The 16,397-nt window shown below is 39.0% G+C and overlaps 3 protein-coding genes across 3 annotated transcripts; 1 reads left to right on the forward strand and 2 right to left on the reverse strand.

Moving 5' to 3' along the window:
• Positions 1-376: 376 nt before the first annotated feature.
• On the forward strand, positions 377-5,246 carry LOC141647326 (uncharacterized). Its single transcript, XM_074455463.1, has 9 exons — positions 377-825; positions 1,478-1,565; positions 2,187-2,300; positions 2,567-2,649; positions 2,976-3,090; positions 3,220-3,311; positions 3,885-3,950; positions 4,430-4,523; positions 5,046-5,246. The coding sequence occupies exons 1-9, from the start codon at positions 539-541 to the stop codon at positions 5,148-5,150; spliced, it is 1,044 nt and encodes a 347-aa protein (XP_074311564.1). The 5' UTR covers positions 377-538; the 3' UTR covers positions 5,151-5,246.
• Positions 5,068-7,443, reverse strand: LOC141647325 (pentatricopeptide repeat-containing protein At3g05340). Its single transcript, XM_074455462.1, has one exon. The coding sequence runs from the start codon at positions 7,441-7,443 to the stop codon at positions 5,464-5,466; it is 1,980 nt and encodes a 659-aa protein (XP_074311563.1). The 3' UTR covers positions 5,068-5,463.
• Positions 7,444-12,634: 5,191 nt separating this feature from the next.
• Positions 12,635-16,292, reverse strand: LOC141648767 (uncharacterized). The gene is made up of 4 exons (XM_074457482.1): positions 16,013-16,292; positions 15,062-15,205; positions 14,179-14,945; positions 12,635-13,390 (listed from the first exon to the last, which is right to left on the reverse strand). The coding sequence occupies exons 1-4, from the start codon at positions 16,290-16,292 to the stop codon at positions 12,635-12,637; spliced, it is 1,947 nt and encodes a 648-aa protein (XP_074313583.1).
• Between the last annotated feature and the right edge of the window lie 105 nt (positions 16,293-16,397).

Consider the following 16,397-nt stretch of genomic DNA (forward strand, 5'->3'; position numbering starts at 1 on the left):
CCTTACCCGACTTGAATATGAAACACCCCAAAATTAGGATGTGATCATGTCATCATGTGACCTGTATTTACTATCAGAAATTATTCATGAAAACTTATTTCGGCTAGTAAACGAATATATTAGCTCAACAAAAAATCTCAAATTCAAGTCCTAAAAATACAACAATAATTTCAATTACAATTGGTCTCCCTTGTGACGGGTCACCATTTATGGCGGATATTTTGTGAGTACAAATGGTAACATAATGGGTTAGTGAAGAAAGAGGACTACATGAATAGTGTTGCAGAGAGAGAAAAAGTGGGTACTTTGTGAGGTAAAATGGTATCCGTCACTCAAGAGTAACGGATATGTCATCTCTTCAATGAGAATTTGTGTTTCAATTAAACCGTAAAAAAAACCAAAATCGAGTCCGGACTAAATAAGTGGCATACGTAACAAAGAAAAATTACCATTGGGATCGAGGAATGATGATGTTCATGTATGTATCTACTCTATTTTAATTCAGTGGGTGTTCTAATTCCCTTATCTACCAGAATCAATGGCTGTATGTTCACAGCCAAGTCTGTTAAGCTACCACAGTTGTTGCAGCAACACCTGTACTTCAACGACCAACTCAAATCCCTCTTATTCTTTCCCTTCTTCATTTTCACCCTCTACCCTTCATGGGTCTTGCAGAACTCAGCAACCCAGAAACCAATTTCTCTCTTTCACTAAAACCCATGCTAAATTTGACAAATTTGATGCTGAAAATGATACTTCTGTACAGTTGCAGGAAGAAATAATTCAAGAAGAATTGTCCCAAGAACAGAAAATTGAAGATGATGAGTTAGTTGTTGTTTATTGTTTTTCTTGCAGATCATTAAATTTGTTCTTTTGTTTGATGAAGATAAATGTTGATTATGACTTGTGTTGATTATTATGATTATGATTTAACACCCGTTTTCTTGATTGAATAATGGGTTAGTGTACTAATGGTATCTGGATTTCTACTCCTTCCTTCACAATTATTTGTTTACCTTTTTTATCCTTTTTTATCCGTTGTGAGGGTATTTTAATTAAAGGTAAACAAATGATTAAGACGGAGGGAGTAGGAAATAAAGCTTTGAGTATTGGAAGTTGGACTTCAATTATGCTATTTGTCATTAGAAAGACAAAGTTTTAGTATAGATGAAGTTGAACATATTATGTAGAAGCCTCGTTCTTTCGGACTGAAACTCTCTAAGGGAAGTTAACCTATAGGACCGCACGTCCGCACCTGGACTGAACTGAACTGAAAAGACGTGACTGAACTGAAGTGAACTGATTACCATAACATGTCAAAGAAGGGTGCTTTATCATATAGTATATCTATCATGTATGATTCTCATATCATCTCAAATAGAATTGTTTTATAATGGGCATATTACATATTACGTGTGATTAATTTAAGCTTAGTGATCGAAATTCAAACCCCTTACGGAATTATTCTTTGTCTCAGTTGCTTGCCTTCTGATTTGGAGGGAGCAGTTCGACAATCGAGTCAAGCCAGTGCATCCTTTGTTAATGCTGGAGGAATGAGAGCCATAGTATGTGATTCTCTACCAGAACATTGCTAAAATATTATTCCATTTGTCACACTATAATACATTATTCCTTCATAAATTATGATGATTGTATAGAAAAATACTTCCCTTGAGGACAACATAAGAGTTTGACAGCTAAAGCTAAACAGACCAAAAATATTTCAAATGTGTTGCTATGTTGTTTAAGCAGGAAATTGGTGACCATTAGATGTGTCCATTGTTTCATCTCAACCTTGGATAAGAGTACTTTGTTTCTTGGTGTAAAGGAAGACAAATGTGCTTAGCTTAGCCTAGTGAAACTAAGAATATGGCATGAGATGATTATTGAGATCATACATTTGGTCATTAGCTTAGCCTAGTGAAATTGAGAATGTGCTATGAGATTACGATTTTACCTGTCAGAGTTCATTTCTATTTGAACTCATCTTGCATATTTGTACGTGCTTAACTTCAAATAAAGATAAACTACACCAGGTAAGTTTAAATAATCCCATGAGACGTTCGTGATTTTTCCAGGCTAAGCTAAAGTCTAACCTTAGTCCACACTCTCAGGGTTTCTGGTTCACCACTTAAATAAGGGATATTTTTTTTTTTTTTATAATCGTCTTCATCCTTGATCAACAGGTTGAGCTTCTAATACCTCAGTTGCAGTTTTTGGATGACGAAGGTGCACAAGCTGAGCTATGGGAACTATCTAGGGTTTTCATAGATACTCTTATCGAAGAAACAGGATGTCAGGTTTGATAAAAATTTGGTCGATTATTGAGAGTAATTACTGATTTATCTGAACATTCAAAATGATATTGGATGTCAGCCTTGAGGAAAGAGATCTTGAGAAAATTGACAGTTTACATTTAGTAGTTTAATAAAAGCATGATTTCATACTAGAGTGATCTTGCTGTAAGCTTTGACCAGTCCTCCGACTAACTCCTATCAAACCAAGTCTTTATTTCATAATCCTCGATGTATTCTACATAACCGAACATTCCAATTTGCATTAACAGCGAGTGAAAGCTATCTTTCCAGATACAGGGGCTGCCGCACTCTTGAAGTATAAATGGAAAGATGCTGCTTTTGGCTTCTCTAGGTATTGATCTTTGTACATATGTGGTTCCTGGATGCAATTTTCCTTAACAGTCATCCAAGAGCAGTATCTTTGTGCACAGTGCATTTAAGAGGTTTAACACAAGGGTGAGGCTGCATATATCGGATCCCCAGTTACCTCGCCACAGGTTGAACTTGGGAGCCTTTGTTTCACTGAGGCAATGTCGTTGTTTTTGTTGTTGTGCTTCCAAGATAAAGATGGTCTTATAGAAATCTCTCCTGATTTCTGAATTGTAGATGGTATCTGATATTGATCTTCTTTTGTCTATAGAAAATGTTGTTCATGTAGCTGTTCTTTTTTACTTGCAGCTTAAGTGATAGGAAGCCTGTCGAAGATGAAGATGAGATTGTGGTCATGGTGGTTCCTGATTTTCAGATGTTGAAATATGTGCAGAAAATTTCTTCTCTTCTTTCAGACGATCCGGTGTGCATCTATCTTGGCTTCCTTAGTTTCGTACTTATGTCACAATAATAAGTTATACTAGTAGCAAAAACATTAGGCGTTCCATATGTAGGTGCTTTTCTGTCATGATACTCCTTGTAATTTTGTCAGCCAAGGCCGCTCATAATGTGGAATCCGCGTCTTATAAGTGAAGAAGTTGGAGTTGGTGTCAACGTCCGAAAATTAAAACGCTACTTTTTGAGGTAATTATCTTTCCTTCCATTGAAATCAAGAACTCCTACTTCTCTACCTTTTTAACCTAAGTTGGCAACTATAAGTTCTAACAATAACTGCAGTCACAAAACCATGCCAAGTTAACTTACAGAGTTACAGTTATAGCTCTATATATTCTTCCAATTCTTGTAATATGCTTCGACAGTCTCCGTCATGAAATTCCTAGTTTGTTTTGCTTAAAAGTTAAGGAGCGTATGGTTGTCGAAAGATGTGGGATCACCTACCACATTGACCAGTGAGTCAGTGACCATCAATCTCACAGAAAATGAAAACTTCCAAGTGAGAACTTTATTCATGGACACCTCAAAATGAAGACTAAGAAGTTTATTCTTGGACGGAACGAGTATGATATACTCTGAACCCCAAAAATAATTTTGAAGTCATGTACAGAAGTAACAGAAGTAGTTGCTGGCAGCAACGTTTATTTTATTGACAATGCACCAACACAATGAGAAGGAAAAACCTATGTATTTTTTCCACTCGCAGTCGCAGGTGAGGGTCGTATTTGCTAGTTACTAATGTATATCTTACTTTTTGCGCAGCACATTTTCCGTGGTGTATTCAATGAGACCTTTGGCTTCTGGTGCTGTGTTCAGGTGTTATCCTGGGTAAGTACTGAATGTCCTTGTTGCGTTTTTGTAAGGCATCATCTCTAAGTTGGGGGATTTCGCAATTTCCAGACGAACCCAACACTTGAAAGTTTTAGGAATTGTATGTGTTGGATTTCGTAGCCTATTCCGTTATTTATGCCTTTAGGTATCCGTTGCCGTGTTACTTAGACACTTCACTTTGGTTGAGTGTCACATGTCCATCACTCTGGCATTCTGATACGACATGAAACTTTGACTTTTACACTTCATTTAGGCCACAATATGGAGCCTTCTCACAACTTTCTGTTGAGGCAGAGTACCATACATTAGTTGAACTATGAATTCTGCTTCTAACAGGTTTTTGAACCCGGTCTCACTTTCTTCTTGTCTCATTTGATATAAATATAGAGAAGTATTATGTGAAAGTAAACAGTTGACTAGCGCTTAGTACAAGTTTGTCAAACTCACATTTTTCCGGTTCTCTTTCAAATCAACAGATTATGGAAGGTATTCTATGATGACAAGGAGAGGCGAGGCAGATATCTTCTCGCTAAAGAGTTAATCAGCCGTCCTGATTCAGAAGAGCTAGAGGTAATTTTTTGCATATAGTCTTCCTATATTTGCTAAAAGTAATACAATGCTGTAACATCATGGAGTAATACGATATTTCGGAAAATCCTGCATAAGTCTGTGTTGACCTTGGAAGCTAACAAGATCACTTGTTATGATCACCACAATTATGATTGGACTTTAGTTTTACCTGTGGATATGAGTTGCTTAGCTTAACTACTTCGTAAATGAATTTATATCTACTTGTTGAGCATGCTACCGATTCATGGATTATACAACCAGTTGTATATGTTGGACGGTGTAGAATCTGAGCTTTGTGATAAAAAATCTGTGATAAAGTATCCGAGCTTTATGTTAAATAATATGAGCTTTATTAGTACATATAAGCTCAAATTCTTATACCTTGGTTGTACAATGCTTATGGTACAACTGGATGTATAATCCTATTTGTGTGGCCGTAATGTATTCATTGTAACCTTCAAAAAAGTTGTTTTAGGTATTTTTTTTTTTTTGTTTTAACAATGAATGTTGTATCTATTGCAGTATATTTTCGGAGATGTGCAAGAGAAATCAGAAGAGGGGCCATCTTTACTTGCTAGAGCAGCTGGCATGTTCTCCTCTATCAATCGGTTTATGAAAGCTATGTAATAAACATCTTGTATCAACTATCAAGACATGTATCAAACGTCACAAATTGAAGATTACAGACTTACAGTGTTAATAAAATACTTGCATTTCCTCTCAGTACAGTAACACAAGAGTTGCGCCTTTTACATTCCAAGAATCAGCAAATAAATGCAGAAAGACAGAACTTGGCACATCTGTGATACTCCAACTCGGATGCAATTGTTGAACGCATGAACGTGTCGCCTGTGGAAAAAATTCATGTTTATGGTTTGAAATGAAGCACCAGTACATGCTGACACATGACAAGCATCCAAAGTGAAGAGTCCTACTATAATCATATAGTCGCCTCAACTTGCTTCTCCTCTTCATTCTGACCAATGTAGTGCAGAATAAACCTCTTGTCTGGTTTGTATCCTTCGTCTTCCATTTGAAGAAATAACTCCCCAAGTACACCATAAATGGCCTCGACTTGAGGATGCATCTGATCATACACAACAAAGCTATGAACCTTCTTTTCAATTTCTATCCAACTTATACCAGTTACCTTTGGTGACCCCGCCTCCTTCATTCTCTTAATTGTCCTTGCTCTATCGCTCCATTTTCCTTCAGCTGAAAAAATATTTGCCAACTGTACATAAGGAGTAGGGTTATCAGGTTCCAGCAGAAGTAACTGTTCAGCAGCATATTTTCCAAGCTCGGAATCACCACGAATAGCACAAGCACCGAGCAATGCTTGCCAAACTAAGATTCCAGGCTTCACAGGTAACTTGTCCACAAAGTTTTTAGCTTCACCAAGAAGTCCCGCTCTGCCTAACATATCAACAACACATGCATAATGTTCCATCCGAGGATTGATGTGATGAACTTTGGTCATTGATTCAAAGAACTCCATGCCTTTATCGATGACACCCATATGGCTGCAAGCATGGAGCAGCGATATGAATGTAACGTCTGTAGGCTCTACCCCTTCCGATAACATTTTCTCGAAATAGTGAATGGCTTTTAATCCATCACCATGACGAGCAAATGCTGCTATGATGGAATTCCAGGAGACGGAGTTTCTTTGAGGCATTCGTTCAAAAACTTTTGTCGACTCCTCCAGATTACCACATTTGGAGTACATGTTAATAAGTCCATTGCTTACAAAAGGGTTAGTGCCAAATCTCTTTTTGAAGACTAATGAATGAATCTGTTGGCCAAAAGCTAAAGAAGTGTCGGAACCAAACACACCAAGGACGGCAGAGACCATGTTCGGATCAACGTCAATCCCAGACCTCATCAATTTGAGAAAAACTTGAATGGCCTCTTCTTCAAGACCATTTTGAGCAAAACCCACAAGAACAATAGTCAATGAAACCCCATCAAGCTTGTCTGCAGAGTAAAATATCTCCAGTGCATCTCCCATGCTTCGACATTTCGAATACATGTCCATTAATGCACTCTCAATACACAATTCAGAATGTAATCCAAGTTTCCACACTAGACCATGGATTTGCCTCCCTTCTGGTAGAGCCTGCAGTCCCGAACAAGCTGACAACAAGCTCGAGAAAGTCCTTGAATTAGGATCCACCAAGGCACCGCACATCTCCTTGAAAACCTGCAAACTACTTTCATACAAGCCATTCTGCACAAGCCCTGAAATCACAGCAGTCCAAGTAACAACATTCCTGACACCCATCTCATCGAAAACCCTTTTTGCAAAGCCAGGACACCCGCATTTAAAATACGAAGTAATCAAAGCATTTCCAACCGTCATCTCACTTTCATACCCGCTCGAAATAACCAACCCATGAACCATTTCACTAACTCTAACGAAACTCCTCCCATCACAAGCCGATAAAACAGTCGTAAAACTAGCTTGATCAAGCTCACAAACACCCAACTCAACCATTCTCCTAAAATACCCAAACCCTACAGCAAACTCCCTATTACTCAAAAACCCAGAAACTACAGAATTCCAAGTCACAGTATCCCTAACAGGCATTTCATCAAACACCTTGACTGCGTCCCGCAACAACCGACATTTAGCATACATACCCAGCAGGGAATTCCAAACAATGATGCAAGTTTTGGGGTCAATGTGGGTGGTAGGGTCATAAAGATGGTAACTTTTGATGATTGAAGCATGAAGAGACGAACCGAGACGAATGTTTCCTTCTCTCCCATACTTGGAGAGAAGGCGGGTCAAGTTTACATGGTTGTGATGGAATGAAGTTGGGTTGTAATGTGTAAAATTGAGTGAAAAAGTGGTGAAAGTTTTGATCAAAGGAGGGAAGAAAGAGTTGAGTTTGTATGAAGACCATCTGGGTTTCATCAATGTACATGTGCTAGTCCACCCTGCACAGTCCTAACTAGCTTTGCCTTGGCTAAATTACGTAATAGACGATTTTTCTAACGAGTGTCCAAAAGGATGCGGGGAGAAGGGATTGGCAAGCACCGGAGGAGAGCTGGGTTAAAGTTAATGTCGACGCTGGAGTGAAGGAAGGGGTGGGGGTTGGGGTGGGTGCGGTGTGCAGGGATAGCACGGGAAAGGTGTTGTGGAGCTTGGCGAATGGTAGGAGCGAGGTGTGGGAACCCCATGTGGCGGAAGCTGTGGCGATTCTCGACGGTCTTGAAGAGGCGGTGAAAGCAAGTCATACGTTGGTGGTGGTGGAAAGTGATTGTTCGCAGGTTATCGAAGCTCTCAAAAGGAAGAAGACGGGGAGAGGCATCTTTTCTTCTGTTTTAGCCGATATTTTAAATATTTGTAATTCGTTTAATTCTGTTTTGTGGTCTTTTACTAGTAGGGCTAACAATGTGATAGCTCATGAGCTGGCACATGTGCTTCCGGCTGGTACGGGTAAATTGTTTGGTATGAGAAGTTACCCGAGTCAGTCGAACGTTTACTTGCTTTGAATCAATGATAATATATACCCAGTTGGGTTTCAAAAAAAAAAAAAAAAAAAAAAAAAAGGCATGCCGATTGCCGAGTACATACGAAATGTTTTCGAGATGATTCCGTCGTTTGGGTTCCCAAAGGGCACACGTTAGATAAGCCTTGTGTTATCGATTAATACAAATGTCGTAAAGCTGTTTGATCAATTCTGTTAACTATCTTAATTAAGTTGTGCAAAACGTATGTTTTGGCTGCTAACCATGTCCAATGTCATAAGTATAATATAAACTTGGTTAGTTAGATTTCGATGTTTCAGCTATATTCAGGTTTAGTTATCTTACGTATTTGTCAAATTCGAAGAAATTACAAATAACCATTACGTATTTACGTATTTTTACAAATTATCACTTTGTATTTGTTTTTTTACAAATAATCCCTCGCCTTCCTTGTATATTCCCCAATCACCACCGTATATTTGTCCCGAGCCTTGTTTTTCTTATTTTCCGACTCGTTAAGTGATAAATTACTCGGATTAGCCAAATAACCCTTACTGCCTTATTACGGGGTACCCCAACGAACAGATCCAATTCTTTCCCCAATTTATTATCCCTAATTCCCCAATTATTCCCTAATTCACGATACCATCCCCAGTTACATCGATCAACCGACTACTTCCCAATACCATCACTAATGAATGTTCAGTGAGTTGTGGGTCTTTGCTTCATTTAAAATGAAAAAAAAAAATAGTAGTTCTGAATTTTGCATCAAATAATGGCTGGCTTCATTTTACATATAGGCCCTGTTTGATAAACAGCGGATTAATTTCAGCATAAGCAGATTGCAAAATCAGATTATAAATGGCAGATTTTATCAGAAGGTTTGACTAGCATATTATAATTAGCAGAATTAATTTGAGTGTTTTGTAATTGACAAATTACGATTAGTAGATTGTTAGTTTTCTTTGTAAAATGAAGAAAAATTTCCTATTTTACAATATGCTAACCAATATGCTGGGGTAAGCAGCATATTGTAAAACAGCATATTGACCCCAAATATGTTGTTTACCAAACACTAAAATTAGCATATTGATTGCTCAAACACGCTAAAATCCTTGAATATGCTAAAAATTGGCCAATATGCCGTTTACCAAACAGCGCCATAGGCTCTGTTTGGCAAAACTACCTGAAAAGGTAGCTGAAACCTGAAAAGCTAACTGATAAGGTAGCTGAAAATTAGGCGTTGATAAGGTAACTGATTATATAAATATGTGTTTGGCAAACTAGCTGAAAAGGCAGCTGATTTTGGTAAAATGACGTAGAAGAATATGAAAATTATTTAATATTATAGAATAAAAGGGGTACAAAATGGAAAATAAGTTATTTCATGTACCTGATTTCTTAAATGCTACCTGAGGTAGCATTTGATTTCAGGTGCCTTATTTGACCAAATAAGCTACTTGTCAAACACTTGCAAAAAAGCTACTTTGCTCAAATAAGCTACCTGAAGTGTTGTACCAAACGGAGCCATACTATGGATGACCCTACGAACAGCTTATTGTGGTTGAGAGGACAAGGTGGAAGGCAAGGGCTTAATTCCTTAATTTTCCAATCCATGGGTATGCTTTCTGTTAATAGTCAAACTCGGCAGTATCAAGCCTTGTTATCATCCAATTTGCATAATGAGAGGTGTGTCAGTCCCCAGTTGATCAGTAGTCTATGCATTATTTTCAGCAGACTACCACTCAGATTCCGATATTGCAGCAACAACAACAATTGGTGCACCCCTCAATTCCGGAAAGCGGCAAATAAGCCCCAAATGTTTGCAATTATGTGAAAATTAGGTCCATAACTTTCTAGTAATGCAAATTAACCCCATTAGTTTTACCCGATGTGCAATTAAACCCAATGGAGATATTCGGGTAATTTTCTCGCCGAAAAAAATTGACATGACACTGGAAATATGAATAGGATGGATTAAAAAAAAAAAAGAAAAAAACATGATTTTAAATTTGACAGTCGTTTATTTTCAACACAATGAATTTAGGTATCCTTATTTAATTTCAATTGTTGCTGACCTTCGATTGGTATCCTCGTTTAATTTCAATTGTTGCCGAGCTTCGATTCAGCGAACTCTACCTTCGATTCTTGTTCACGTAATATAACAAATGGACGTCCGAATTCGTAGAACACCATCGCCATTGTTGTGAAGCTTGGTTTAATTTTTGAGCTCTGATCGCGTAAAAATGACGGTATGTAATTGGAGTGTGCATAAGTTCAAATTTCCCCAAAATTCATTTTTTACAGTTTTTGGTGGCAATTGGGTAAACTTTCAATTACAAAAATGGTGAACGATATGTGAGAATGAGAATTGTAGACTACATCAAACAAAAATGAGATGAAAAATGGAGAAAATGGATAGGTGTGATGAAGGAGCTGAAAATATGCGAAAATGGGACGCAATGGGGAAGAAACGAGGTAAGTGATAGACTCACAACATTAGGTAGTAATAATTTCATGTTTTTTTTATATTTAAGTTATTCCATCCTAGATTCCTAGTCATCTTTTCGGTGCAATGTTAATTTTTTTCCGGCGAGAAAATTACCCGAGTATCTCCAATTGGGTTTAATTGCACATCGGGTATAACTAATGACTAATGGGGTTAATTTGCACTACTAGGAAGTTATGGGGCTAATTTGCACGTAGTGGCAAACGTTTGGGGTTTCTTTGCTACTTTCCCGCACCTCAATTACACAACATAACTAAATTGCAAACACTAAATTGCCTTTGGGATCTAGAAATTGAGAGAGAGATGAACACACAAAGGGAAGTAAATAATGGAGGAATGGGATAAGATTATGAATTAAGGGAATTAGGGTGTACAGAAATAGAAATGTCTTGGGAGATTTGGGGGTAAATTGTAATGTTAGAGAAAAGGGTAATTTGGGCAATACAACTAAATTTAGTCTTAACGAGTCGGAAAATAAAATAAACGAGGTTCGCGATAAATATACGGTGGTGGTTGGGGAATATAAAAGGAAGGTGAGGGGTTATTTGTAAAAAAACAAATACAGGGTGGTAATTTGTTTTTTTTTTGGTACATAAGAGGGCAGAGCCCAAAACTAAGGAACTAAACGAGGGGTAGTAACACCCATAATGTCTTCGCGTAGAATAGATCGAAGTTCATCAGGGGGATCTTCGATATGAATAATAGATGTAGATGACAAAACTCCTTGGTTAGCTAGTCAGTCACTTGCTTTGTTGGCTTCTCAGAAAACATGTAGTAGCTTGACCTTCCACCCGGGTTCACGAATTAATTCTTTACTCCGATGGACAAGATGACGGAGGCTATTGTTGAGCAACTGATCTTCCAACACCATTCTTACACATGTAACATTATCCATATGGACGATGAGCTTATCAATATGAAGTTCTTTAGCTCTTTCGAGTCCAGCGACTAAAGCAAGCATCTCGGCTCGCATCGACGTGCAAACACCACCCGAGAACATATAGGCCGAAATAAAATTACCTGTTTCATCTCTAAACACCCCTCCGCATCCCGCTGGACCCGGAATTCCCTTTGACGCTCCATCAGTGTTTAGTAAACACCACCCGTGTGGAGGTGGGTGCCACCGTATAAAGATCTCATTTCTAAACGATCCGGGTTTAGGTACGAACAATGAGAATTTATCAAATGCATTCTTTGAAGCTTCAAATTGCTGACGGAGAAGATCAATAGGATGAGTATGGTTTTCGTTAGGTCGACCAAACGCAATGTTATTCCTCCACCTCCAAATCCACCAACACGTAATCGCAAATTTCATAGACCAATCTTGCAAATCCACGATCATCTTATTAGTGGCGTTTAGCGAAATCCAGTCCGAAAAAAAGGATAAATAGAAGGCAGGAGATGAGTTGGGGATGCCAAGCGAAGACCAAATTTCGCGTGAGATTGGGCAATAACGAAGAACATGATCCATGGTCTCCTCGTGAGCTTGACATCGTGGGCAGCTAGGATCATCCGAAAGATTACGCCTTACTCGATTAACATTGCACATAGCTCGGCCATGTGCCGCTAACCAAATAAAAAATTTAATTCTTTGTTGAACCGGGAGCTTCCAAATGACATGCCACTATACTTGATTGGTTTCTGGAAAAGGCTCGAGAGCTTTGATAATATTCATAGCAGATTTAATAGAAAATTTGTCGTGAGAAGTACCGTTCCATTAGAGAGAATCAACTAAATTAGGATCAGATGATAGTGAGTATGAGGCAATCTTTAGAAGGCATTCACGCGGCAGGAAGTTTGCGAAGAATACATCCCATTTCCACCCGTGTTCTTCATCCCACATATCACTGACCGTCGCTCCTAGTAGATTATCTGGTATTGGCATCACAGCTGAGTCGGATAGGGTGCCCGCCTCGACCCAAGAATGATCCCAGAAGAGAGTTCTTTGACCGTTTCCCACTGCCGAAGTAGTTCCTTTAATAATGTTGCTAGCTTGCGATGAGATACCCGCCCACACATTAGACATATTTTCTTTGGAATTAAACATATCCACATCGCATCTTCCATTACAATATTTTGCTCGAAGAACACGGGCCCAGAGACTTTGAGGTTCCGCTAAGACTCTCTAACCCAATTTTGTTAAGAACGCTGCATTTGCTTGACGGGAGGAATTAAAGCCGAGACCCCCTGCTGACTTGGGCCGTTGTATGGTCTCCCAAGAGATGAGATGAACCTTTCTCTTATTTTCATCCCCTCCCCAAAGGAATCGTCTTGTTTTTCGATCCAAAGAGTCACACGTTATCTTCAGAATCTTTGCCGTTTGCATGCTATAATTTGCCATGGATGATGGAGTCGACTGAACCAAAGTGGCTAGTCCAGCTAAAGACAAATGTTTGGTACTCCATCCTGCTAATCTTCGATCAAACCGTTCCATAATGCTAGCAAAAGTATTCCTCGTGACCCGGCCATTAATCGTTGGCATTCCCAAATATGAGCCTAAGTTCTCTGTTATTTCGATCCCCAACCTGCTAGAAACCGCCTGTTGGACCTCCACCCGGGTGTTAGATGAGAAGAAAACTCGAGATTTAGAGAGACTCACTTTTTCACCTGATGCGCGACAGAAAATGTCCAACACTCTAGTGATAATAGTTGCTTGATCAACAGCAGCCTCTGCGAAAAGGACCATATCGTCTGCAAAAAACAAGTTGGAAATACGAGCACCATTCATACAAACCGAGATAGGCTGCCATTTATTTTCTCGAACTTCCGCATCAATTAATTGCTGCAATTTCTCTAGGCCCATGACAAAGAGATAAGAGGATAATGGATCTCCTTGACGTACTCCTCTTGATGGTGTGAACATCTCAGTCGGTTCCCCATTCTAAAGGATTTGCATCTTCGAGGTCGTGACACATTCCATTATAACGTCTACTAAATAAACCGGAATGCACATATCATTTAGAGTATCCTGAATGAATTCCCAGCACAATCGATCATAAGCTTTTTCGAGGTCAATTTTAATTGCCATAAACCCTTTATTACCTTTCTTTTTTCTCATGGTATGAATGACTTCTTGAAAGACCACAATATTATCGGAAATTTGTCGACCCGGTACAAAGCCGCTTTGGGTTTCCGAAATCCGGCGAGGTAGCACATGCTTAATTCTATTGGCCAAAACTTTGCTAACAATTTTATAGGACACATTGCAAAGACTAATAGGTCGAAATTGTGTAATGTATTCGGGACCTGTTACCTTAGGGATAAGAACAATGTGAATGTTATTGAAATCGTCAGGGAACCCCTTCCCGTGAAGGGCCTTGATCGCCGTCGCACAGACTGATTGACGTACAACCTCCCAATTCTTTTGTTAAAAAAGGGCTTGGAAGCCATCGGGTCCGGGTGCCTTGAGTGCTCCCATATTATGAATGACACCCTCGACTTGTGCCTCGGTATATGGGCGCGTCAGCCACCTGAAATCCTCGTTGCTAAGCTCGGGAAAAAGGTCGTAAGGGATCTCTGCATTCACGTCATAGTCCCCTTCTTGTGTATATAGTTTCTTATAAAACTCGACCACATGTGAAACAAGAGCATTTTTCTCCTCTACCCAGACGCCATCATTATTTTCAAAGAATTAATGCGATTCCGCCAGCGTCGAACAAGGGTACTAACGTGAAAGTAAGAAGTATTTCTATCCCCGTCCCTAATGAATTCAACACGCGATTTCTGGTACCAAAGAATCTCCTCGCTCTCGAGTATTTCATCCAATTCTTTGCAAAGTTTTGCCTCTAACACAATAGTTCCTTTGTCTCTTGTGATGGCTAATTTTTTTTGACAGCCATTAATTCTTGTAAATAATTCACGTTTTTTCCTAAAAATATTGCCAAATACTTGTTCGTTCCAGGTTTGAAGCTTTGTTGAAAGTGAGCCTAATTGTGCGGTTAAATAACCTTCAGGCTGCCAATTTTCGACTACAAAATCAGTGAAATTTTCATGTGTGAGCCACGCAGCTTGAAAGCGGAATGGTTTTTGTACAGAGCTAAGAGGTGCGAAACCATTAGGTGATATTAATAAGGGGCAATGATCAGATTGAATTGCCGGGAGGTGTTTAACATTTGCATCTTCAAATAATAAACTCCATTCGCTATTACATAATGCACGATCCAATCTTGCACTCTGTCTCGTTTCAACACTATTTCCTCGTGACCAAGTATGAGCAGCTCCAGAGAATTCTAATTCAATCAATTCGCAATCCTCTATCCAACTATTGAACATATCGCAACGGCGGGCCATATTTGCATCCCCTCCATGTCTCTTAGTAAGGTTACGAGTTTCATTAAAGTCTCCGGCAACCATCCAAGGATGGTTATTTCGTCTCGCAAACTCAGCTAATTCCGTCCATAATTCTCTCCTATTATGTGGGTCCGGACTGGCATAGACTGCCGTGAAAAACCAGGGGACTCCACTGTTTTTGAAATTTCCATAGTAATGTATTGAGGGTGCTTGGTAATTGATGTGATGCTAACAAGGTCTGACTTCCAGTACACCCAAATACCTCCTCGGAAACCAACGGCATCGACTCTAGCATGGCTATCGTAACCAACAATTCTTTGAACTTTTTCTGCGTGATCACCTCCCATATGGGTTTCGATAAGAGCAAAAACGGAGGGTTTATAAGTGCGAATTATATCCTTCAAAGCTGCAAGTTTAGGTTTACTTGAAGAGCCTTGCAAATTCCATACCATACACGTAATGTGAGGTAGGTTTGGGGTCAAATTTGGTATTCGATCCGTCATTAAATAAGGCAAGGATGGTAAATGCGAAACATACGCTCGACTAACAAGAGATAAGATTTCATTAACATTCCATGGAATCGACATTTCGATCCATAGACTCGTTGGATTTTCCCGGACTAGTTCGAATGTCAGATTCATCAATGACGATTCCCGTGCCATCACCCCCATAAAGAGTACGACCATCCCCTCCCAAGTCGTGAACATGAACCGACGATAAGGAGGTATCATGAGAACCTGTGTTAGGTCTATAATCGAGTGGTCTTGGTCTGGATTGCACTCGACCACTGTCGAGAAGTTCAGCATGTTGAGGTGGTGCTATGTTATTTGGATTATCCGCTATATTATCTTTTTGCAATGATGATGGAGTATTAGGGTTGATAATATGAGTATTGCTGCTGCTTGTTACTGGATTACGGTTGGCAATTTTTGGGGATTGATTTTTGGTAATATTAATATTATTATTAGTAATATTGCGTAGAATATTATTCTCATTATATATATGTGAGCTTGAGAAGGATTTTTTTTCTGGATATTTCGGGTAGCCTTATAAGATACGTTATCTTTAGAAGATACGTTTTTTTTTTTATTTTTTGATAACTGATTTGGAATAGGAATATTGACAATATTATTATGATTATTTTGGGAAATAATTTTATTGGAAGGAAATTGTGCTGTATTAGAAAAAATTCCGGTGAAATTGCCTAGATTACCATCGTCCTGGCCCAAATTAATGAGAGCGTTGAACCTTGACCCGGTTTTATCCTTTGATGTGCTTCCAAACTCGAATGTGGCTTGCTTATGTTGGACTTGTGTACTCTGAACATTGATAGTCTCGACCCTTCCCGTAGTTTTCCGGCGTGGTGGTTTCTTTACCACCATCCAATCACCAAAATCGGATAGTTCTTCTGGGCGAAGACCTGCTTCCAATGAGTGTTCTCCAACTAAAGGAGAAGTGGACGCAATACCTTTACCATTGTCATCGACTGCCATATTAGAGACGGATTCGATCTCCTTTGTGGGAAATAATCTGTATACTTCCCTTAAAATTGAAGGATTATAACGAATTTAATTAAGACGATCACTAGTCATAAATAA

Source organism: Silene latifolia, chromosome 3 (assembly GCF_048544455.1).
Source record: "Silene latifolia isolate original U9 population chromosome 3, ASM4854445v1, whole genome shotgun sequence".
In the NCBI taxonomy this organism is placed as follows: Eukaryota; Viridiplantae; Streptophyta; class Magnoliopsida; order Caryophyllales; family Caryophyllaceae; genus Silene; species Silene latifolia.

What these genes read in the sequence shown, in the direction of transcription:
- LOC141647326 (XM_074455463.1), top strand. Translation starts at nt 539, where the DNA reads ATGGCTGTATGTTCACAGCCAAGTCTGTTAAGCTACCACAGTTGTTGC. An exon ending in CTCTTCTTTCAGACGATCCG is followed by an intron (nt 3,091 to 3,219) that starts GTGTGCATCTAT and finishes TAATTTTGTCAG; the next exon opens with CCAAGGCCGCTCATAATGTG. An exon ending in GTGTTCAGGTGTTATCCTGG is followed by an intron (nt 3,951 to 4,429) that starts GTAAGTACTGAA and finishes TCAAATCAACAG; the next exon opens with ATTATGGAAGGTATTCTATG.
- LOC141647325 (XM_074455462.1), bottom strand. Translation starts at nt 7,443, where the DNA reads ATGAAACCCAGATGGTCTTCATACAAACTCAACTCTTTCTTCCCTCCT.
- LOC141648767 (XM_074457482.1), bottom strand. Translation starts at nt 16,292, where the DNA reads ATGGCAGTCGATGACAATGGTAAAGGTATTGCGTCCACTTCTCCTTTA. An exon ending in TGCCGTTGGTTTCCGAGGAG is followed by an intron (nt 14,946 to 15,061) that starts GTATTTGGGTGT and finishes TTTTCACGGCAG; the next exon opens with TCTATGCCAGTCCGGACCCA. An exon ending in GAAATACTTCTTACTTTCAC is followed by an intron (nt 13,391 to 14,178) that starts GTTAGTACCCTT and finishes CAAATCCTTTAG; the next exon opens with AATGGGGAACCGACTGAGAT.